Source organism: Mastacembelus armatus, chromosome 19 (assembly GCF_900324485.2).
Source record: "Mastacembelus armatus chromosome 19, fMasArm1.2, whole genome shotgun sequence".
Lineage (NCBI taxonomy): Eukaryota > Metazoa > Chordata > Actinopteri > Synbranchiformes > Mastacembelidae > Mastacembelus > Mastacembelus armatus.
The window spans coordinates 17,370,467-17,395,612 of NC_046651.1; the positions used below are offsets into that span (position 1 = coordinate 17,370,467).

General features: G+C 42.7%; 1 protein-coding gene across 1 annotated transcript in view; it reads right to left on the reverse strand.

The window, feature by feature from the left end:
- The window catches only part of myo1d (myosin 1D), a 67,622-nt gene that overhangs the window by 30,590 nt on the left and 11,886 nt on the right, over window positions 1-25,146 (reverse strand). The window contains exons 2-16 of the mRNA XM_026315584.1: window positions 23,121-23,329; window positions 22,346-22,439; window positions 21,192-21,357; window positions 20,845-20,898; window positions 20,383-20,478; window positions 19,736-19,852; window positions 19,131-19,334; window positions 18,589-18,734; window positions 18,291-18,405; window positions 17,895-18,065; window positions 9,736-9,806; window positions 8,225-8,299; window positions 7,669-7,801; window positions 7,214-7,380; window positions 5,028-5,235 (exon numbers count right to left, since the gene is read on the reverse strand). Coding sequence (XP_026171369.1) covers window positions 5,028-5,235; window positions 7,214-7,380; window positions 7,669-7,801; window positions 8,225-8,299; window positions 9,736-9,806; window positions 17,895-18,065; window positions 18,291-18,405; window positions 18,589-18,734; window positions 19,131-19,334; window positions 19,736-19,852; window positions 20,383-20,478; window positions 20,845-20,898; window positions 21,192-21,357; window positions 22,346-22,439; window positions 23,121-23,329 — 2,026 coding nt within the window. The remainder of the gene's footprint in view (window positions 1-5,027; window positions 5,236-7,213; window positions 7,381-7,668; window positions 7,802-8,224; window positions 8,300-9,735; window positions 9,807-17,894; window positions 18,066-18,290; window positions 18,406-18,588; window positions 18,735-19,130; window positions 19,335-19,735; window positions 19,853-20,382; window positions 20,479-20,844; window positions 20,899-21,191; window positions 21,358-22,345; window positions 22,440-23,120; window positions 23,330-25,146) is intronic.

A 25,146-nucleotide genomic window follows, 5' to 3' on the forward strand; every position in this document is an offset into this window, starting at 1 on the left:
AATATGATTTTCAGTGGGAGCTCGGTTAAGACGTTTCCTGTCTTACATCCATATGGTGCACAGGCCTATGCCAGATCAGCAACTGTGTTTATCTAAGCTACGAATCACTAATTATGTTGTAGACGACTGGGGTTGGAATGAAAAAAAAAGGGCCGTAAAGCAACAATAAATCAGATAACAGCGGCACAAACGGTCTCCACTGTCTTTATGGCCTCGTTAAGGTGTGTGACAGGTGGAAAGGAAGCGAGAAGGTAGAAGCATGATGGGGCCACCCGGACACCCACATGACACACAAACGCATTTTCTGCTTCTCAAACAGTGAGACAGACTGGCTGTGATGGCGGTGGCGGGCTGATGAAGATGACACTCGGGGGATTGTGGGTAAATCAGGCCAATAACACAGCTACTGACGATCTGCCCCCTTACTCTCCTGGCCAATAAAGCCATCTGATCTTCCAGAGACTCTGTCCTGCGCTCCAGAGCCCTGGATTTACGAGCTCATCAAAGCCAGATTGGAGATCTATCACCACAACAAAGCGGGACAGATTGCTGGGGTTTTATTTGGGGGGTGTGGCTGGTTTGAAATGCATTCTGGATGAAAACATTCACAAATACATGGCAGGGCAACTGGTGAGTGCTGGAAGGTTTCAGCTGAGATGCTGTGCAGAACCGAACAAAACAGGATCCATTCCTGGCCACTGCATGTCTTTAATCTAAAGGTATTGGACTTGCAGCTCTAACAAAGGCCCATTAACTGAACTGCAGAGTTGGCGCTTTAAAAGGCCCAAAACACACAAACAATCTGTCACCTTGTCACCTAAAGGGGGGGGGGGGGGGGGCATGACCAAATTCCAACATGGAAAGACAGATAGGCCGCGCTGCACCATTGACACACTTCAGTGCAATCCACTGCTGAACGCTTGAGTTTCCACATCCTCTGGGGATATTGAGCTGTGTTTCCAGTGACAGGCCTATTACATGTGGTGGGCGGAGGAGGCGGAATCAAGAGCGCGTGACACAATTTAGGGAGGGTGCAACATGCTCTGACCACGGGGCGACACTGGGCCGAGGCTCGGGCTTCAGTCGTTATCATAAATCAATGAAGTGCTGGCGTGAGCAGCACACACACACACACACTCACACACACCAGTAACATCACTACATACATCCCCTATTGCTGATTCCTTCCATCACGACTCCCAGTATTATGCCTTTTGAAATTCTTAGCTCTGGGCTAATGCACTCTGACGACACGTAACAAATGCACTCAGACTGATTTTGTAATCAGTACTCAAAGGAAGGGCAGTGAAAATAAAACTGAGCGGCTCAGTGTGTCCCATCCTGTATGAGCTTAAAATAACACACATTAGTCAAACATGAAGCACATGCAATAAAATCCACTAATTAAAGAAGTGAATTATGAATCGTCAGTACAGGTTTTGTATGAAGTGCATGTATATTTTCTAAATATCTGCACAGCTCCTTAATATATACTTAATATGCTTCTAGCAGTCCCAGTCAGCAGTCCATGTTCTTATTCAGACACTAAATGTCAAACAGCGGAATAACGTGAATTATACATAAATATAAAGAGAGAGACGAGAGATATGTGGGACGTTTCAATGACAAGTCCATTCTGTTATTTTAGAAAAGTTAAACTGTCATAAATGTTATGATCAAACATTTGTGAGGATTTGGAGTCTGACATGTGGCCATGTTTTTTTAAAAAAAGCTGCAAACTTTGGCTGTAAGACAAATGGTTGTTGCCATGGAGAAGAGTTTTTATATCTGCCAAAAGTACTGGAGGATATTTTTGGGCGACGGCAACGAAAAAAAAAAAAACAAAACCTAGTAAAGTCAGTAGCCTTGAAAAACTTGAAATGTGCTTGTTTGAAAATCGATATATCACACAGAAAAACAGAAAACAAAGCTGGGAGTTTACAAATTAAGCCTCATCGTTTAATCAAGCAAAAACAGCCACGTCTTTACTGACAGCACACTAACCGAACAGAGAAAGCACGTTTGTTCAAAACGCAGCAGTCAGCTATAACAACCCTATGAAACCCTCCTCCTTTAATCTGCAGCATTCTGAGGTCGGTAGTATGTGAAGATTTTGTGATGATTTCCAGATTCATGGGGAGTCAGAGGATTACTGGGGGGAGGAGATCATGTTTCTGCAGAGGTGAAGCAGGAGACGGATCAGTTCTGGACACTTAAGCAAAGAGGAGGAGCAGTGCTAGTCAGAGGGATCTCCACATATCATTTCCTATTCATCAGCCTGACTCTCCCAGTACAGGATTTTGGTTATTACCGAACCTTTTTCTGCCTCAAGACATGCTCTACCCACTGGGAAACAATACAAAATATTAAAACACAGCTCTTTATCTATTACAGACATTTTCATTTAGCTGCTGCCCAGACAAACCCCCCCCCCCCATGGCCACGCTGTGAAGGCTGTCTACCCAAGACATAACACTCCCCACGTCTGATAAACCCCCTGCTACACACCGGATATGTAAAGCTTTGGAAAGCAATTAAAGCTGCAGCTCAGAATACATGAGGTGGAGGGGGGGGGGGTCTCTCTTCTCACCATTGTTGCTGCTCTGACAAGCGCCAACAGTTACTGTGATGTGGATGGCTGAGCCTGAATTTATGAAATATTCATTTTAACACTGAGTGAAGGTGGGGGTGGCCTATGTATAATTCATAACATCTGTATTTATGTTGGATTGTGTGCTTTTTGGGGCCACTCTTCCTGCTGCCCTTCCTTTAACTGGAAACTGCCCTGCCTGGTTTCAGTGTGGATGCATACAGGAAGACATGGAGCAGGGGCTGTTAATGCACCCAGGCCTCATGACAACACAGTTCAGTCCACGTGGACCGAGTGGAAAAAGGACTGAAGGATGGAGAGAATAGCAGGATTATGGAGGTTATGGGGTAAAAGGGTAAAAGAAGAGCACAGCTACAGAAAAATGCTCTCCCAGCTTGGTCACTCCGAGTCCGCCTGTAGAAAGTGTGCAGATCTACAGATCTTTTATCTGATCGATGCGGCAAAGCAAGTGCTATTACTATAAATCCATGAGGCACACGGAGAGATAAGAAGTGTGTGTGAGCTGTAGTTACACCCCGACAGTCCTGGCACTGTGGTCCCAAATGGCATACGGCGGCGTGGTGTGCCAGGTGCTGATAAGGGGACATCTTGGCACCGCAGATCAGACGCAGACTGGGATGTTTGTTTGAGTAACTGCTTGAAAGACACAGGAGTCAGTTCTGCTCTTACCACTGTTCTGATTCTGTGTATCGGTGAATGCATATAGCACGAGTAAGTGCACGCGTGCATGCGAGGCCTAAACAGCGACAGGATGCAGGATTAGCTACACCTGCTCCCACACCTCTGCAGCACTGTGCCGTTTGTTTACGCTGCGATTCCTCTGGGCTTTCCTGTCCTTATCAAAGCCTCCTTATCCTGGGAGATACAAGATTAGACTCTCCTGAGGGAGAAGTGGAAGGAATAATCTTCGCTTATGTCTGTGGGAATAGCCCACACAGGGTCACACAGATCAATGCAAAGGTCAACCAATTGATCAGCTACAGAAGTTAATTTGGCTCTATAACACTTTCATGTCTGGGAGCTGGGAGATCGAGAGGGAACCATGAAAATATATCAGTGTGCAGGAATGTGCCCACAAGATTGCTGCTGGGGAAATGTATAAATGTCCATCACATGTCTCCCAGGCACCGGATATAATGTTCGGCAGTGTACGCACACACTTTCTTCATTCACTCACCAAAACGGTGTTGACAGACTGCTGTTGCTGCCTGCCTGTCATTCAGACATGGCATCTTCAAACATCCAGGTGATTTGCATAGTGTGTCCTTAATCTGGCAGCCAGACAGAGCTAGACGTTTGCAAAGCAACCTCTCCATCTATCAAAGTGAAGTTTTTCTCTGCACGCTGATCCGACACGTCAGCGAATGCAACATAATCACACCAAGACACTGGCATTCTCGCCTGAAGGTGCCATCAAACCACTGACGCATGATGGGCTTCACAGCTACTGAGACACACACGCTGTTCAATATTCACAGCAAATCTCTTAAAAAACATGCTCAGCTGAAGGAAACATGAATAAAATGCTCACAGAGCAATACGAGAGCGTAACAGTCTTTTATCAATGATCCAAATTTATTCTTTTGTTGATTCTGTTGATTGTGAAATACATATTCCAGAGATGTTTGAAAAACCAACAAGTGGATGTTTCTCAACATGGTGACGGGCCTTTGAGCAGGACACTGAACCTAGAATCAAAACTAAACTGTCCACTGCAGGTACACAGGACTCATTAGCCATGTGTAGCCATGATCTATTCCAGACAACAGAGACACAGAACGATCACGTTGAACAGGTTCACTTTTGGACCAGCAAACCAAAAATACTGCACCGATTTGGCTTAATGACGATGTGAAGAGAAATCTGCATTCTACTAGTTTTTATTAATACACAAGCATCAGTGTTACTGCCCAACATGCCAAAACATGTGAAACTATAAATCTGAGATCCACTTATCCAGTCTTCTAACTTTACAAGAGCCGTGTGGGCGGAAACTCAGAAAGAGAAGAAGTGTAGACACCCTGAGAGACAGAGAATAACGCTAATAACACAAGATTATATCAGCTCCAAAAATACCTCAGCACTTGTATAACTCTCATAAAAATGTGAGCAGAGTTGTTCTGGTCTCAGAGGTTATTCATATGCAGAACAAGAGCTAGTGAATTTCAAGAAAAACACACCTCAGGCCTTGAAACCCCGAACACCCTCGTGATCTTGGCAACCAGAGGTGTCTACAATGGCAGAAGATTTCAAATGGCAACTCTTTCATTACCACTAAACATGAAAAAAGGATATTTCCTAATTCACTTCACTAGTTTATATTCAAGGTGAAATAGAGGAAAGGAAAATATAAAAAGGAGATGTGTAAATTCTCAATAGTTCACACGAGGTCTGAGCTGTCACGACTTAGACTCACCTTCTGGAGAAACAGGACAATTCGCTGGACCATCTCTGCTCGCTGCTCCTCCAGGCTGAAGAGGGTACGAGGCGTGCGGATGAAGACTTTGGTTTTGCCGTAGGCCACGTCATGGTCAAATCCACAGCCCTGCAGGAGCCGCTTCACCGCATCTTTGTCTGATGGCAAGTCATGGTTTGGCCACGTGAACTCTGAGATCATCTTGTATCTGGACGAGGGACAAAGCATTTGTGTGAGGAAATAAACATGAGAAATCTCATGAGGGCTACATAGGATCTGGATTATGGTACAAATGGACAGTTTCCACTCTCAACATGCTGTGAATTAACCCAGGCCACATACATCAGTAAGGGGGATTGCAGTTTGGTAGCGTGTTACGCAAAGACTCATTACCTAATCCATCGTGATGGTTTCTACGAGGGCAGTGGGTGAATAAGGACAAGACCACAGTAAGTGTGTGTGTGTGTGTGTGTGTGTGTTCATGTTATTATACTCTTTGGGTTAAATTCAAAAGTATCATAAACATTTCATCTCTTCCACAGTCAGCATGGCAGGGGTACAAGTGCCAAGGAAGATATTCTTATTAATCAAATGTTTAGTGTATAAAGTGTCACCACAAACTGCATCATTTAGAGTCCAAACTAAAGATGCAGACAACAGAGTCCTGCATTAGATATTCTGTTATCAATAAAATACACTTTAAGTATCAAAGTAAGTAAAAGTACTCATGAAGCTGTGAAGTCTGTTTTCCATGGTATTAAGCAGTTATATATACTGCATTATATTATTACATTCTCATTACAGGTGCAATATTTTTGTGCTAATTTCTGGGGTTAATTTTTATATATTAGTATAATATATTTTATATATTATATTATATATCACCTCAGACATTAGTAGACGCTGATAGAGCATTAGATTCTTTTCTGCTTCACCACATTAAAACTGTTATTTTCCTGCATATTGACATGTTTTGCAGCAACATGAGCCTTTAGTAATTACAATCCAATCTCAGTGCTTTTTTAATCACAGAGAACAAAACTATTGCAAACAAAAGGTGATGATGATGACGGAGATATTTTGTCACGGCTGCAGGAGGTTTAATAATCAGCCGCACGTTGCTGAAGGTTACACAACACAGATTTGCACTCCACAGTCGGGACTTCACGTCGAGCAGCATCACTGATGCTGATCGACGCACAGCTTGACAGATTCTGTGTGTTAGCTGACAGCATTGAACTGCAGGCTGCTGAGGTGAGGGAGGAGGTGATATTTAATCACTACAAAACCATTAAAGCCGAGACGTTTGACCTTCACCTCACAGGTCTGCTCCGGGTTGCAACACCTCGGAGCCGTCGCCGAACTGACAATGATGCTTTTTAATTTATTTGTCAGCAAGATTTGAAATTACATTGAAATGTGATCTATAATTGGAGTAAATGTTCCTCAATGGCTTAACCTGAACTACTAAACCAAATTAATTCACTGCTCACTGAGAAAAGGCTCTCAGCGGGACAACTTGATCAGGGGCATTTAATCTTGAATTGAATGATGGACTGATGTTTTTCTAATGTCAAGTTCAAAAGGTTTTTGGAGGATTTACAAAAACCAGGTTTATTACGATCAGACTAAGGCCCCTGTGGGATTAAATGAGGAATAATTATATTCTTTCCATAATTGATCGTGTTCTTAGTGATGCTGCTGATGCTTTGACCTTATTCTTTAAGATTTAATTAAGAATTTGTTATATTTTATTGTTTTTTATAAACATAAGACAGAACTAATCTGGGATGCACTGCTGGTGTTTCTTAGTATCATGACTCTCACTCGAGGATGTGCGCTTTAACAATATCTGTGGGTGGCACTGAAGCAGTTTCTTCATGATCAACACCTGGATCTGTGTGACTCTTCTATACCTCACGATGAGCCAGCGTGGGCGGGAACTGTTTGCCTTTTGCATTTTCAGTCACTTCTCAAGCGTAAAAGTCAAACACTCTGATTTTAGCTTCTCAAACATGAGGATTTGTCACAAATGCCGATAAATTGAAAGAATTTAGGCTCTGACTAATTTATTAAATGTAAGAAGATAATCAGAGATGGGCTCTGGTGACGTGATGATGTGAGTTTTGACAATCACTACCTCAGTAAAACAAATTTAAAAAAATGTAAGGACATTTGTGTTGTACCTCTGCAGGAAGCGAGGGTAGGTCTGTCGGTAGGCGAAGCCAGCGCGACGCACTCTGACGTTCTCCAGCAGCCCGAGATACTCCACCTGATGGCGGCAGCGCTCCTGCTCGAAGAGTAGAGGCGACTTGACATCGTTGGGCTTGATGCAGCGAACATAGTAGGGTTCCTACAGAGGGCAGTAGTGAGTTAATGGCACGTCTGAAATCTGTATTCAGGCTATAACGCTGATCCAAAATCAGTTTGTCTTAATCAGCTGTGCTTAGACTGTTTTATTTGTACTAACCCTAAAACACAGGAACAGAACATTAACATACAGCATATGAGGAATCTGCCTTCACCAGAGCCCTCAACCAAATGAACAACCTTCAATTTCATGCCTATTATCAGCCTCTGTGGACACAGCTCCTCTTTGCAGCCACAGACCGTCTAAGAATCTGGGCTGTGGACTCCTCACCTTAGAGGCCAGGTTCTCCACCAGTGAGATCATGGAGTTTTTGAAGAGCGTTGCAGCTGTCAGTGGACGTTTGGTGACTTCAGTGATGCTCAGCTTTCCCTCAGGCCACATCCCCTTCAGCACTGGGTTCGCACTGGACACACAAGGAAACCATAATAAGTAGGGCTGCAGAGACATAACACAATTACTGTGCAGTTCAATATATTGGTTTTAGTATGTGATAATATTATCCTGACTATGATTAACTTCAAACGCAGGATAGAAACTTTACTGGGTATTTACTTTATCATTTTGAATTCTTCAGAAATTATTTCTGTTGTGTTCCATTTGTGTTGTTGTTAATTTAACACGTTTTTGTTTTCCATCCAAAATACAGCTAAAATGAGAGAACTTCAGCTTTTTCATATTCTATAATGCAGGTTTTACAGAGAAACAAGAACTCAGGTTGTTATTTTGGTCCTTCTTTACAAAATGAGTATTTTAACGCAGAGTCTGGATATGACAGAAGTGAAGAGCAGTGGAGGTGAAACTGCGTGTGTGTGACTGTGTGTGTTACCTGTTGTAGAGCAGTCTCTTGAAATCCTGGAAAAGTGTGTCTTTGTTCTTATCGATAAAACCCACCACAGAGTACCTGAGAAAAAGGACAGGCAGGTAATTGCAAATGTGCGTGTGCGCGCGCGCGCACACACACACACACACACACACACACACACACACACACACACACCTACATGCAGTTTTGAACCATCACATGATTACACTCATTGTTAATGCAAACTGTAAGCTAATGTGTGTGTTAGTTTTGATACACTCCACGTTGTGAGATGTTTGGTGCTTCTGCCTCCTGTCTGGTCTAAGTGGCTCAGCCTGAGCCGCCCCCTGGGTTTCCCCCACTCAGCCCTCACAAATGGGCTGCTCACGTTTCCCTGAGAGCACAGTTTGGGGATTAGTGTGTGATTTATTCATTTAAATAGTGTCCAAGTACTTTAGGGATTGGGAAGTGCTGCTGTGATGTGTTTTCTAAGGAGAGGTGGGGGATAAAATGTCATTCAGATGTCTCAGCGTATGCACCAGGGTGCTTGTGTAAGTCTGGTTCTAGTTCTTAAACCTGCAATTAAGGATTTTAATGGCCACTGTGGTGCAGAGGAAACAAGCTGGGGACACAACACTGACATATAAGCCTTCAAGTTGATATTAATAGAGTGTTAGCAAACATCTGCTTATTCAAATAACCAGGAATCAAAGGGAAACATTATTTTTCATTCTACCTCTTTTACCTTTAGTTTTGGTCTCCACCACCAGCCGAGGGAAATCTCTGACTCTTCAGCTGCTAAATGCTCCACTATGTTCAGCTGCTTGTCTCTAGCAGTGTCTATTAGTGTCTAAGCAGGTTGCAGACTGTGGCTTCTTAGAGCTTTTTCTGAGGAAAACAGTCTCTTGCTGTGGCCAAAATCCAGCTGAGCCTAAAACAGCAGTGGCTGCAACACCAAACAATGAGCTAAAACTCTATAAATAAAGCTGAGGGGAGCTGCAGATGCAGCTTTAACAGCTTTAACACTGGAACACTATCACCTGATAAACTGTTTCATACAGCCAAGTGCTTGTATTTCAGTTCTGAATGTGAATTGTTTGTAATTTCTGATGCAATTCAACATCTGTGCGCCAGGCCCTTATTTTAACAACATGCATACTTTAGAATAGCATCCTAAACTTAGATTAAACATTCTTCTTTTATCGTTTTACTTTCGGGTTTGCTCCTGTTTGCTCAGAAAGCAATTGGGCAGTGGTGGAAAATTTTTAACTACAAAAAGAACATTCAGTTTAAATTAAAGACTGAACGGGTGAAAGAGTGAATGAGCTGTGCAGCCACATCTCCCAAACGGGCATCATATTTCATTTAAAAACCCAAAACCCACATTTTGCTCATGTGGTGCAGCCAAAAGTGGCAGACTGTGGTTTCAGTAGGCAGCTCCGCAGCATGAATATGTAAAAATGTACAAATGTGGAAAAGAGGATGAATCACCAGTAAAAGCTTTTCCTGAATAAATAAAACTTTAAGATACTTACACCACATCTCCTGCGTAGTGCCTGATGCGAAAGTCTCTGTCAAACTCCAAACTCTTGTCAGTGGGCGAGAGCTGCACAGAGACACAGCAGTAAAGCTTATGAAAGAAAATGACTGCTAGTGTCAATATACACAAATATTACTCAAACTCCAAATCCCATCAGACCTTTGGCTAAATTTCACATGAAGTGCAGCAGATTTTTACTGATGATAAATGACAGAAATAATAATCAGGTGGTCTGTTGACCATTAAAGTGACATTGTGTTAACACTATTGTTGATATAGTATTTGAATGTATGCAGATCCAATAATAAATATTCACAGTGTGTGGTTGTTTGGCACCCTGGTGCCTGGCACCTGATACAATTTATTTTTTAATTTGTGAAAACACATTTATAGATAAGTATCTAAATATTTGCACAGGTTTCCCAAAACAAAGCGCCAACGTATTAGGGGAGGTCTTCAGTGTTTCTGCTAATAAATGTTGGCAGCACATCTGGCTGCTTAAACCTCCATGAAACCCCAGATGTGTGGCCTCCCCCACATCAGGACAGCTTAGGTACAATGTCTATCTTTCTAAGTGCATGCTACAATGAATTTTAAATTTGCTTAATAAGCCCATAACTCTGAGCACAACAAACAATGGAGACTAAACCAAATGCTGAGAATGATACAACAGCAATTTCAGTGGTGCTGAAAACACTTCCTGTGTCTGGCTGGATAAAGTCTTCCAGAAAAGAGGGAGAGAGGAAGAAGAAAAAGACATGAAGACAGAGAAGAATATGCAAGGTGATGAAGAAAATTCAAGAAAGGGAACAAAAGAGAGACTGTGAGGCAAAGGCTGAGGAAGAAGAGAAAGTAGGAAGTAGATGGTGATGTCTGGACGTAGGGCAGTTTGCACGAGAGCAGTGAAATCCTCTGATTAGAACGATGCAAGCTCTTGTTTCAAGTGCAAATCACTAAGTTTGTGATGTGTGTGCAGAGTCAAGTGTGTGTGTGTCAGAGTGTATTACACTAATATCAGAGATTAGACCGAGGTAGAAGTGGAGAGAGGTATCCTGCTCTCATCACAGTCCCAAAGAGAGAGAAGCGATTAGCATGAGAACAGGAGGTCGAGGGTTTCAGGAAGCTGCAGGATTAAAGCTACAGACAGGAGGAGACAGCTCCGAGTCCCACAGAGCAGATGACGAAACGGAAATGCAAACACAGAGTGGAGAGCAGAAGGATAATGGAATCACAATGAGAACATCCCTGAGCACAGACTTTTCACTATGTTTATGTTTTCTGTTTGCATCTTTGCGGGGGTCCTTCCATTAAATGAGGGAAATCTTAAAAAAATAAGACTAATATGATTTTTTTTTTTCATATGTTCAGAACTTCCAGCTCTACAGGAGGATGTTTTGCCCGTCTGTCCATTTACCTGAAGAGACAGGCAGCGAGACGACAGGAAAACTTTCACAGCCACATTCTGCCCAGATGCTATTTCCGTCAGCGAATCCAACACTGTTCAATTTCTTTGTGAAAACGCTGAATGACTCATCAGAGGGCTCAGTGCTCTCAGACACACACAAACCCCTACACACACACACACACACACACTCTCAGACAATGAAAGAAGAAACAGCCAGCCTTGGTGCAAAGCCTGAATGTGAACGACGGTGGGCCCACGGCGAGTCTCCAACAGATTCCACTATTTACCTCCTTGGCTTTTTTTACAAATGTACTGAAGCTTTTACTGCCAATAGTAATGAGCTCAGCAACAAAGGAAAGGAAATATTATATAGAAAGATTTTTATTTCACACAGTGAGCAACAGTCTGGAAGCAGCTGCATGACGTGGTGTCTCTGATGCCATTTCAATCAACTCTTACAACTCAAGATCTTAATTTTAGGCCTGACTGGACTCACCCAGTTTCTTCCAGCTGTCTCAAGCACATAATCACATTTGGAAAGTCACCACACATGCGGTTCAGTAGGTAAACACAACAAACACAGCACAAACACAAACACACACAGACAGAACAGACAAACAGATGCACCATCAGACAGACAGCCTGCATGTGCCGGATGCTACACTGCTCCACCACACCAGACGCACAACTTGGCAGCTTTGTTATCGGCACCTCCTCTGTGTTTGGGATCCAGCCTAATGTTAAGATTCAGGGTGTGATGGTGCTGGGAGAGGGAGGGCGCCCGGCGAGAAACACACACAATAGGACTCACAATTCAGAAGAAATAATATAAGACAGGAACAGACTGTGTATCTTAGGCCCATTTAGATCTCTGAGAAATGTTACTGCGACACATGTAGGAAAACATGTCCCCTTCAAAATAACTGCAGAGCAATGGACTTAACTGCAGGTGTTCCCATGGAAATGCTACTGAAGCTAATTCAGGCAGTACAATATGGTGATTATGCTGAGCAGCTTCAGCACAAGAACCACTCCATGAATAAAAAAGAGATGTTGCTGAAAAAGAGAGACAATAGCCAACTTTCCCAGCACCAACAAAATTTATCAAATAAAATCCAATTCTCATGTGCAGAAGCATGTGCTGCAAACTTAAAGCCCCAGCTGACCCACATGAAAATGTAAAATTAATCAAACCAATGTCAGTAAATATTCTGCTGTTTATTAATGTATTAATTCCTTATTCATACCTTACATGCACTGCATTTTGTGTACTCTTATTGTGAAAAACTGCAACCAAACAAATGTAAGGAAGAAGGAACCAAGGAAAGGTGAAGGAAAAATCATTTGCATTAACAGGAGATGCAGAGAAGAGACAAGGCTGAAGGGAAGTTAGTTTTCATCCATCCATCATCTATACCCGCTTATTCCTTAACCAGGGTCACAGGGATCTGCTGGAGCCTATCCCAGCTCTCCTTGGGTGAAAGGCAGGGGTCCACCCTGGACAGTTTTCACAAAGGAAGAATGGAGCAGGTGGGGACTACTGGGTGTGAGGGGGCAAATAAACTCCACACAGCTGTCAGGAAAACTGAGAACAGAGGGAGAACTGAGGTGAGAACCTGAGAGACAGTGAAAGAACAAGAACGTAGGGGTCTGACATCTCAGGTACATACTGCACAGACGCAGCACACAGTGTTACTGTGACAGGAAGTGATGATCAGACGCTTCTGCACATTTTCACCTTTAGCTCTTATTCTTTTAACATGTCTTCAAAGAAAAGACGGAGTAGAGCACTGACTGTTTCTCCATGCCTCATATTCATTCTTTCAGTGTCAGTGACAGAAGCACATCATGTACCAGTCATTCAACAGTCTAACATACAGACAGGAGACAGATCACAGGAAAACCTGAAAGAAAGAATGCCAAAGTACCTGAAGATCTACCTCTGATCAACCACCTCATTCTGTCCCTTCCTTCACTCCCATCCACTCCTCTCCCTCCACAGCACCATCTTTTCCAACAATTCAGTTTGTCCTCTGCTCTGCAGCCTCTGGACCAAAACAGCCATAGATAAAGGTTCGAGCCAGACCTCCTGACGAGCAGCGTCTGACTGTCTCCAAACCTGTCAGGAGCTCACAGTGGGTACCACGGGAGCAAATCCAGGTGGCAGATGAGGAGATGGATTCTGTGTTTCATGCCCAGTGCACTAAGTGGCAGCTGTCAGGGTATTAAAACATCGTATATTCGGCTACATCCTCAGTCTAGACAGATATACTGTACATGTACCCATCAACCAGTCCTGGTACTGAACTGCTGTATATCCACTGCTCCATGCTGTGTCCTTGCTGCTGCTGCTGCTGCTGCTGACCCCGTGCCTCCCTGGAGCTGATGACCAGAGCATCTTGGTGATTATCATCAGCAACACATGGCCCATGAAAGCTTAACCACTGCTGCAGTCCTCCCTACATGCATTCATACACGTGGCAGCAGGCGGACGACACATACACACACACACATTACATCCTATTAGTATGCTGCACCTGTACATGCCATGTGGTGGGAGATGAGAACATTAACAAAGTGCTAAAGGAAGTGAAGACAACAAGTGAGCTACTGAGGGAGGGATTGGAGAAGGGGGGAAATAAAGAGTAGGGGGAGACAAGATGATGGATGCTCCAACAGGAAGTAATGTGTCAGCAAATGGTTAAGAGTTTAAAAAAAACAAAACATCTGGAGAGATCACAGTACGAGTCAGAGAGAAAAACGTGGAGAGGAAGACGAGGCGAGCACTCGTCTAACGGCAAAACACTGAGCCCCAGTTTCCTTGTTACTATACTTGTCACAGTAACCTTCAGTAAATTCAAAGGGCACTTTGACACAGAGGACAGAGCTTCAATATGCTCAGGTGATGGAACAATATGAAAAATATCACCAGCTTGACTGTGGTGCAGTGAGCTACAAACATAAATATGTATAACTCAAGTAAACAAGTAGTTTGTTGGCAGTGGGTCAACAAGACTAAAACATTTATGAAAGTACTGACACTTCAGTGTGAAAGTACATAAATATATATATATATATATATATATATATATATATGAATATAGTGATCACTGCAGCATCAGATTCAAGTGTGTGTCTTCAGTTTAGAGATCTTTGTAAACAAGCCTGTGGCTCTCATGCATCACATGCTCCTGATTAATTCATAACAAGGCTGAGAAGCCTGGAAGCCACTAAAGAGAATTTCTCCTCAGCAGACTGCAGAGCAACATGACATACTGAGATGTCACAGTTTAGAAGCAACAGCGTTGATGCATCTGCTCCCGAACTTTCTCTAATTGCCCCTCTTTGCCCCTTCTCCTCCTCAGGACTTTGACAACATGTTTTCTGTTCACTCTGAAATCCATGTGTGATTTATCTGAGCACATGCAGCATTTAGTGAATGAATGCACTGTTTGGACAGTGTGTGTGTGTGTGTGTGTGTGTGTGTGTGTGTGTGTAGACATACGGACAACAAAGCACAGGCAGATTCGAGCATCATTCAGCACAGATCGTGTTTCAGGAACATCTCCTGAAATAGATCTGACTCACTCTCCTCCTCTGCGTCTCTTTTCTGTCTCTGGCTCGTACAATCACGCTGAACAAAGTGAAGCAGAGATCCATTATGTTCTAAATACTTTTGTTTGGTGGTAGCTGTGGTGGTTTCATCATCAAGTTACAGCACTTTGCTTTAGTCTATGCTAAACGTTCTGGACTAGGTTTGATTTCCTGGCATATTAGTGCCCTGGATACTACAGTGAATGTATTAGCAATCTGCTGCTGATTTACACGTCCAGCAGACGCAGCCTGGTTCTGACCTGCATCCTGTGGTCACACTCCTTTTTACGTCTGATCCTGGCCTCCACCAGAAAAATAGCCGACTGTTTAGCTGCTAAGCTGTGTGTTCACTGGTTAATTGCTTCCTTTGTCAGTCTGCTGTTAGGTGCTGGGCACAGTGGGTTAATCAGAGCTTCATTACTGACGAGGGCTGCTGCAGAAAATTAGCTCAATGAAAGCAACGTTTTCACGCTGCTAAAGGGTCTAAAAGCAGAAAATGGGTGGAGCTCCGGTCGGATTATAATCCCCTGTGGGTTTGTCACTACACTCATCCCCGTTCACTCATATATAGTCAATGAATCCATAGTTAATGTGACAAATATTGATCAATGAAGCCTTGAAAAAGACTTAAAATACACCACTACACTACCACATCAACAAACATCGTGCACTGACTGCTGTTACACAGGCCTCTCCTTCACGTGCACATCTCACTTCCTCACATTTAATTCCCAGTCTGTCCCTGAGCACCTCACCTCCTCTTCCTTCTCTCACACTCCTTTTATTTTTTTTTTCCTACCTTCACACTTTCATCATGGCAGCCAGACTGGATGAGGCGTGAGATCCACGCTGGGTCTTTAAAGTCTGCAGGTTTCGTGTAAACTTCACATCTTCAAAAAACATTTTTGAGCCTTCCCAAGAGATAATTTGCAAAGCATTGTGGGTCAGTATCCATATTTTGGGTCACACTAATATAAAGATTAGGTATTTCCTTCATTTCTCTTTGGCTGAAACTAATTCAGCCATCTCAAAGCTCTACTCCACCCTGGAATTAAAGAAAAAGCCTGAAAATCCAGATTTGACTATAAATTCCAATACTATACCAGAAATTATAACCACAAAAATAATCTTTTTATTAAATTAAAAGCTTTTTTAAAAGTAACAAAAATAAAAAGTTAATACAATAAAGCACAACATCACTAAAAACTAATCAGCTTTTAGTTTCTAGTGTTTAATTCCTTTAGCGTTTGTATTATTTTGTACAAAGGCTGTAATAAATGTTTCAGACATTAATGTAGTAGGAAGCAGAAGTGCCTGTTCACACATTTGTGAACTTTGGGCGTCCATTAACTGTGTGTCTGTATGACACTGTGCGTTAATAAACACATATCTGCAACAACCACATTACAGTGTGTTACAACTAATTAATGAATACACAACTTATACTGTGTTTCCACTGGGACAAACATGTTACTGCAATAACGGTGATGTTTGATGTGATCGTCTGTGCAAATGTTCTGTTGGATTTGTTTTAATGGGAACATTAAATGTCAGGTGAAAGCTGATCTCTCATACACACACATACACACACTGACTGTCGAGAGTGTTAATCCGAATAATAATACACACTTTCTCTTCCCCCTGGAGATCTGCTAAAGCTGCCAACAGTTCACACTACTTCCTGAAAAAGGCCCTTATGGTAATGTTGCCTGGCAACAGGGCTGGAGACGGTACAGAAAGGAGAGGCTAATATTGATTCATACCAATATTTGCTCCCAGGAAGTGGCAGCTGGATCACTGGATGTCCCAGCTGTTCGTCTCATGTGTCTTTCAAAGTATCTGCAGCCAGAGGAGCAGGTCAGAGGGGGGGCAGAAGGGCGACAGCAGGGGGCACTTCGACTCGGAGATGATGGGAGGAAGGGAAGCTTCACTGATCAATACACCCTGCAGTACGGTTCAATCTTTACCTCACAGTTTTATTGACAGAGTCACCAGTGGGTTGGTTCAATATTCTTTCTTCGCATCGCACGGGAAGATGTAATTGCCTGGAAGTCTTTGAAGAGGCTTTCTGACACAGTGCCTCACTTTTTTAGCCTGTTGCTTTAACTCCACCCAGAAATGCACAGAGATGTTTAGCAATCCCACGTGTCATCACTCATTTTCACTGCATCACCACGTCTCACTCCCTGTCTTCTTCTCAGTTCTCGGCCTGGTTCTCCTCCTAATACGTCTCCTCCAGCAGCAGCTCCATTCCCTCCCATTGGCTAACAGTGACATCACTTGTGCAAAGTGTCGAGTCAGACTCCCGCTCGCCTTTTCTCTGACAGCTGATGCCCCCTTGTGTCCAACCACAGTCGGTGCTGTGTTTCAGGTTTACTCAGCTGTCCCCAAAGGGTGTTCTGCATGTAAACATCAATAAGGATGAGCGACTTTCACCCTCGTCTGAACCATCTGCTCCCAAACACAAAACCTGATGCTAACAGAGGCAATTGGATTAGGCTTCGTCTGCCCATGTAGACCATTAGAGTGAATGAGAGTCCAAGCCTCCCTGATTATTAACAGGATCATGTTCGGCCTCTTCCTCCGGCACTAATGGTTACTTACTGCAGGTGGAATCTGCCCTCTGGTGTTCTCAGGTTACTACAGCCACTTCCTGAGTCCTACAGTTTTCTATTAACGCTCATTGCTCTAGTTTGTCTCTCATCATCTGCAAATCGCTCCAGACGTCTGGGATAGAATCCACTTCAAAGACCGTACCAAAGGAAAACTGAGACACTGAGACCTGACCTTATCCACATGAAGTGAATATGAGAATGAGTGTGATTGACAGATCACAAACCTGATTCACAGCCATCAAACATGGCTCATGTCAGAACAATAATTCAGATTAAAGCTGCAACTATTAACTGAATTAAACAACCTGTGGATTATTTTCTTAATTAGGTCAAAATTCTTTTGGAAAAAAAAAAAAAAAGTATATTGTGTTCTAGAAAAAGACCACTGAGTTTCAACAACTATTATCAATACTGGCTTCTAACTATCAATTAAGAAAACTAAGGAAAAGTAAGCAGAGAGATGTTCTGTCACTGCAGCTGCAACCAGAGCATGTCTGGAGTTTGGTCCATTAATCGACTGTTACAGTTGATGTTTCCCACCTTGCGGCTGGTGTAGTGGGCGTGTTTCGCCAGCTTCCCGTTGAGCCCTTGGAGAAAAACCTCATCTGTGACTTTGCCCACGTTCATACAGGCTTCGTCCAGCACCGAGATGATGCCCTTGTGCTGCTGCTCCACCAAGTCCACGATGATCTGGTTATTGAAGTAATCAATCTAACAAAAGGCACAGAGGTCAAAAGACGACATGTTAAGGAAACAGCTTACCAGCTAAACAAGATGAGATGATTTTAAAAGAAAGACATCTAAATGCTAGTGCTTGTTATACTAATGGGCAAAAGCAAATGGAAAGATTTTTTACAGAAGATATGAAGGTTAAAAAAAAACAGATATCCCCACCCGTAGAGTAAACAACACTAGGAAAAGAAAAAATGTTCCTACATGTTTCCAGGGGATGCCTTCTCGCTGATACTCTTCCTGTTCCTGCTTCAGCACCAGCTGGATAAACAGCTGCTGCAGCTTTTCATTACAGTAGTTAATGCAGAACTGTTCAAAGCTACGGCACAATAAAACAAAAGACATCAAATATTATGTTAATGTTTAATGTTTAATCTTTGCACAACCAATAAAAACAACTGATAAAACAGCAAATATGGCCACAGAAGTGAAATATTTAATATGCAGATAAAAGATTTGTGGACGTGTTTTATATCGGTGGAATATTGTGTCGCATCCTAACCTGTTGTTCTGGAAAATCTCAAAACCGTAGATGTCCAGCACCCCGATGACAGTGTTCTTCCCGTGGATCCTGGCGTCATAGTTTTTCACCTCAATAATGTCATTGATGCGGCCCACAATCCAGCAGAACAGGCGCTCATACATGGCCTGAGGATGACACAATATTAAATAGAGTGAGTGTGCAGCAGACTAGCGGCTCAAGGGCACAGGGTAATCCAGCAGACAGACAATTAGCAGCTACAGATGGCTCGCTGAGAGTGAAATGTCAGAATATCAGTGAGTCAGACTTTGGTTCACAGCCCAGAGTGCTGGTCTTCAAAGTGCCAACATTCATCTCTTCCTCTGTCTGGAGTCATAACATTGTGACTCATGCTTGTGTGAATCAGTGTGAATTGCAGAAAAAGTACTACGAGAAACGTCACAAGCCTCCAACCAGCAGCAGGCCAGTGTGCATTTTTTTCTTTTATGTGCAGCCCACTGCAGAGACAGTGTTCGTGTGTGACAGATGAACAGCACGTCATTTTGTGTCTTCAGAGCAACAACCTTGGCCAGAGCGTCCCGTCCATAGCTGGCCTCCTGCTCCGTGTGCTGCTTCTCGATGACATCTCGACCTGTGGCCACGGTGCGGTACAGCAGGGCCTTCTCCACATTCTCCTCTTTGGTGGAAAGCAGCTCCCTGATCACCGACACCAGCTTTGGGGTTTCTATCAAAGTCACGTCACCGTCCACCCCGAACGTCATGTTCCCCTGGGACACAGAGACCGAATGGCTTATTCCTCACCGTCTGACAGGATGGTTAAAGGAGCACTTCAACATTTGGGGAAAAGCATTTATTTGCTTTTTTGCCAAGAGAAGATTAACACTTATTTTCTCATTTCTGTTTAAATAAAACATAACCTAAAGAGGATTTTTGGGAGTTAAGCTGCAAAAATGTGAAAATACATATAAAAAAATGCCTATTTGTCTCCTAATTGTCTCCAGTTTTTCCTACATCAGTATCAAATTCTAACAGGTAAAATACATTTAACTGTGAGCTGCACATTCTGCAGCGTCAAATGAAACATAAATCAGTTTTTTAAACCCCGGACAAAGACACAGAGACACAACCAGCGTACGAAGAGCAGGGATTTATTATTATCAGTTATTACCAGATGTAGGATGGTGGCCAGGATCTTGTAAGCCGTCTGAATCTCGTCCCCCGTGAAACCGATCACTTTCATGGCATCGGCCACAGCTTTGAAATCAGCCCCGTCGTTGATGCAAGACTGGAGGGTAAATATGTAAGTAAACAGGCACATTCATTTATTATTATTATTAGGTGTTTAATTTAGCTTAGACATTTTATCTTTATGTGCCACATGTGTGCATTTCCTTTAGCTTCCAATGAATCTATCTGGGACGCTAAATGAAATAAACGTGATCTGTGATGGGTGGATATAAAAATAGGAGCTGCTGAGGCGCACACTGTACAAACAGCCACCTCAGCTGTTTGGATGCATTGTGTTCCATGACGTCAGGGTGTTTGTGCCGTCAAGTGGTTTTGCTCCTGCTTATTAGGCTCGTACAAGCCTCAATTAAAACACCTTTCCAAAGACCACACTTATGTGCAGTAACACAACAGTAGTGATCACTGAGACGACGCATCAACCTCAAAATATGTGATTTGTGTGGACAGGAAACATCTGTAAGTCGTGTTCTTGATTTTGTTTTCCCCTCTGCACACAAGCTGAATGTCACTAACCGACTTTTGCTTTTGGCACTTTCATACATGCCCACACAGAAACGTAGGCCGTACCTTAATCTGGCCTCCAACTTTGATGTAGTTGTAGACTGTTGGGTCCTTCTGGATGTGAAGAGAACGTAACAGGGAATCTGGAGCTCCTCTGAGCAGCTGGTGGACAAGGCAAAACATGCAACACTTTACTCCCAACACATCAGACGATGCTTTTGTTGTGTTTTTGCATCATCAGACAGGCTTTTACACAGCGCAAAGTACAGTGCCAGCTCTACTTTCTTCTCATGACATGAAGCCTGGTGCTGGTCATGTGATCATATCGTCTATTGAAAGGATTTCTGAGAACGAGTGAAACATCCAGTGCAAACTGTGGCCTCATTCTCCTCCTCTCACTGTTGGAACAAAAGGTCTGACGATGACTCTGCACACATCAGTAAACCTGCTGCTCAAAGACAACAAATCACACACGTGTACTCACGGACTGTACACGCGTCCTGCTGACGCCTGCTAACACACATTTACCTGGTAGAATGAATGGAAGCTTCTCTCTCCTTCCTGCTGGAAAATCACCCTGGACTGTTGAAACACACAAAACAGGACGGTGGCATATAACAGGAGTCGTTAAGGACGTTCTCTGACACTTTCACAGGAAAACATCCAGAATTTCACAACAAAAGCAAAGACGAGTAAAAATAAATAAATAATTTTGCCTTTTCCTCCCCGGTTTATTAAAAAACAAACTGCCTTCAATAGTCAATATAAAACATGCAGTATCAGTGTCTGTAGTTTTTATTGTACAATATCAATGACTAAAGCTATAACCAGGTAATAAAGGTAACCAGTCTCTGTTTCATCTTTGAAGCCTGTACCTTCTCCAGCAGGTAGTTGCTGATGTGGCCTCCGATGGGATCTCCCTTGAAGTCAAAATTGATGTCCATGTATTTGCCAAAGCGGCTGGAGTTGTCGTTGCGGTTGGTCTTGGCGTTTCCAAAGGCCTCCAAGACACAGTTGGATTTAAGCAGCATGTTCTTTACCCTGTGAGAAGCCAAAGTCATCAAAGTAGGTTAAAAACTAAACAACCAATACAACATATAATGTACAAAAAACATTATATTAGACCTTTCTGTGGACAAAACAATATATAACTGGAGAAAGTCAGCAGGCAGGAGGGAGAAAAGCATATTTTTAAAATTAATTTCAGTAAAATCTGCTGAATACTGAGTGAGAAACACAAAAATAAATATGATTTTATTTTAAAAAACTCAAACATAAGCTGCACCTATTTAAACCACCACACTAAATTAAAACCGGCCTGTAACTTTAGCTGTTTTATGATAATCCACATATTATGAAATAACACTCTGCCCTGTTATAGCTCCTTTGTTTGGTCTGATAGATAAGGATCGCTGCCCTGCACAGCACAGATCAGCAGCAGATTCTACATGTATCATGACTGATGATGATCACCATCTTATCTCTGACCTACATTGTATTTACTTCACATTAAGTCTGAACTATTGCGTCTCTCTTTATATGTCTCTGGCTAATTTCATCACAATAAAACAACAACTCACCCATTTATTTTTATCGTTTATGACTAAGGCCTAGTTGATGTGCAACTATTTCTCACTATAGTCAAAGAGCCTTTAACTGCTGCAGTGTTGATTCCTGAAATATGACTATGACTCACTGTGATAAGATAATAGTAACCTGTCAAACTCACATTCCAGTTAAGTCTGAAGTCTCATTTATGTCTCAAGTCACTTAGTCCGAGCCCCCATCTCTATTTATCACATAGGAGCCAAAATCAAAGCTGAAGCTGTGTCTAAAACAGAGTGAAGATGAAACTATCCACTATCTCATCTGGACACGTCTCTAAGTTTGTGTCGTCTGTGCAGCCGGAATAATGATGCACCTTCAACCCAGAAACCCACACACAAACACAGCCTATCTGATAACACCTTGTGTGTTTGCAGAGGTTACGCAGCACATTCAGGTTTAACTATCAATAAGAGCAGCTCACCTTTCTACTTCAGCTCTCTGATTAGGATTGGTGATGGCGGCAATGTACTGCATTATATACTTGCTGGCTTCTGTCTTTCCTGCTCCACTTTCCCCTGCAGAGAAAAACAGCAGTGCACAGTAGCTTTAAAAAAAACAATAACTATGATTGGGCTCTGTGAGGTGGTTTGCAAAAAAAAAAAAAAAAAAAATCACCAAACCCTGAGCGTTTAAAATATCATTTTAAAACAAGTCATAACAGGTTTTTATTCCTGTTATTTAAAACAGGTGGAATAAACCTAGAAAAAAGCCTAATTGGCTGATTTTCTGCTTCATATTCAGACATCACATTTCTATTTCTTAGATTATTCGACTGGACTGGGACACGGCTTCATGACATGACCTCAGGGTTTCTAGGGGCTCAGTTCCCCCTCTGACCACTGAGTGGTGCTTCATCCTCCTCATCCTCAGCCTGTGGCCACATGAAATATTTGTTTTATCAAAAATTAAAGTGAATCATTTGCTTTTTTCAGCTGAATGAATACTATTATATACTCCACATACTGTATATGAATATTATTGTTTATCCTTTCGAACATCCATTAGGAGAGAAAACGTGAGTATGAGATGAACTGATTAAATATTACAGCAGCAATTTTCCCAGAAATTTGCAAATGAACATATTAAGATACGTAATTTGTACAAGAGAGTGAAGCATCTGTCTCCATGTAAACACAGCAGAGCAGAGTAAAAGGTGCGTTTTGTCTGGCACATGCAGAGGGGCCTTCCCGTGTCACCTGAGATGACGATACAAGTGTCTTTGTTCCTCCTCTTCATGGCTTTGTAAGCAGCGTCGGCGATGGCGAAGAGGTGGGGCGGCCTCTCGTACAGCTCGCGGCCCTTGTACTGCTCCACGGTGTCGCGGCCGTAGATGTTCATGGCACGGTAAGGATTGACAGACACGACCACTTCTCCGATGTAAGTGTAGATCTTCCCCTTCTCAAACCTGAGGACGCACAAAATGCCCAACATGGGAATCGGTCATTCTTTGTTTGTCAGTGTGTGGAATGAAAGTGCCAAAGAAACCTGCACTGGTAACATCTGGACGGTTTGGGACCTCATGTTCTAAAAGATGAATCAAAAGCTGTTTTAAAGAAAACGAGTGCAGGTTACAGCCAGAATAAAAGGTTGACGTGATACTGATGTTGCTGAAATGCAAACAGCCTTATTAAATATTATGGCACTGACTGAAAGCAGCTGAGTTTTTAAACACTTTCTGTCACTATCATGTGTCCAGGGCTCCAGTTTCTTCTCTCCTTAGCACCATTATACAGTTTGCTGTGCTGAGAGCATCTACAGTTTATGGTATGTGAGCTCTCCACATCGTTTGCCATGATATTTCAGACAATAACGGGCTTCCAGTTGCGTGTCGACAGTCTGGGGAAGGACCTGAAAGTCGAGTCTATAACAAAATGTTTCCACAGTTTGGTGTAGAACACACACACTAAATAACAATGTGCAGTAATATGGTCTATGGGGAGCTGGAAGATGAATTATTGGCTTCTGGTGGAGGCTGCCAGGAGGTGAAGAACCTAAACTCAGCAGGAAAAAGTACATAATATGGTACATATGAGATTATATATGTGTCACTGTGGGCATGAATGATCAGGCAGGTTTTAAACTCCCAGGATGAATCAAATTCAAATGAATCCATTGTCAAAGACAAACTAGATGTCGAGCCCTGAGTCAGTAAAGAAAAGGAAAACTAGAACCTGCACAGTCCTGACCAAGTATGACCAACATCAGTGCTGCTGTGGCTGGAAGGGAGGGTGCAGCCACTGCAGCCAGACTCCAAACCACAAAAGCTGAGGCCGTAGCAGCAGATGAATGTACATGGATTAAGAAAAAGATGTTTAACTTGCACACATCTGTAAAGTTCAGACTTTGTCTCCCGTTCTCTGTGCCGTTCTCTCCCTCACTCTCACAATCTTTCTATCATCTCTCTCGCTCTGCCCGAGACCGTCTGCCCGACTTCCTTCCTCTCCGAAGACGATGTTTCTCTCCACAGAAGAATGGTCCCTTTCTTCACCGCTGCCAAACCTCTGCTGCCAAATGCACATTATTCCAAAACAGCCCTAATAGGCCTGAGTGAACTATTTGTGATTGTGGGTTTGAAGCATCTGCCAGATAAACTTAATACAGGACTCAAGTTTGTTTCATCACTTGCCAAATATTGAGATCTCACTTTTTAGATTAAACACTGACTTTTACATAAAACTAGGAATTAAGCACTGATGTGGTTGTAAAAAAAAACACAGTATTTCTAAGCAGAAACGGCCTTGAGCTTTAACCAGAACATTAAGGGTGAAGCTGCTGACAGAAGCCAATGACTTGGCTCATTTGTCAGTGTTTCTAAAACGTACATGAGCCTCGGCCTTTACGACGTCTCCCTTCTGTAACGGCACATTCTTGGATTAGCTCACGCCTGTGTGGTCAGATTTCTATGTGAGTATTCATACTGTGTGTCATAATGACACAAGCAGTGACATGGGAAACTGGTGTGTCCTGGAGAGGGAGAGACGACCAGTGGAACAGACACAAGGGGAGAAGCAGGTTTCAGTGTAAAGTCAAGCTCATTTTCATGCAGGGGCCGAAAAAACACTTGGAAATAAATCCTGGAAATTAAACTGCAAACAATGAAAACTGGAGGATTCTTTTACCACAAATCATCTAAACTCTACATCAAACCTTTTCAGACAGCCATGTATTTATGTGCAGCATGAAAATCAGCTGTAGCCCTTTGGAAACTGCCAAAGAACTCAG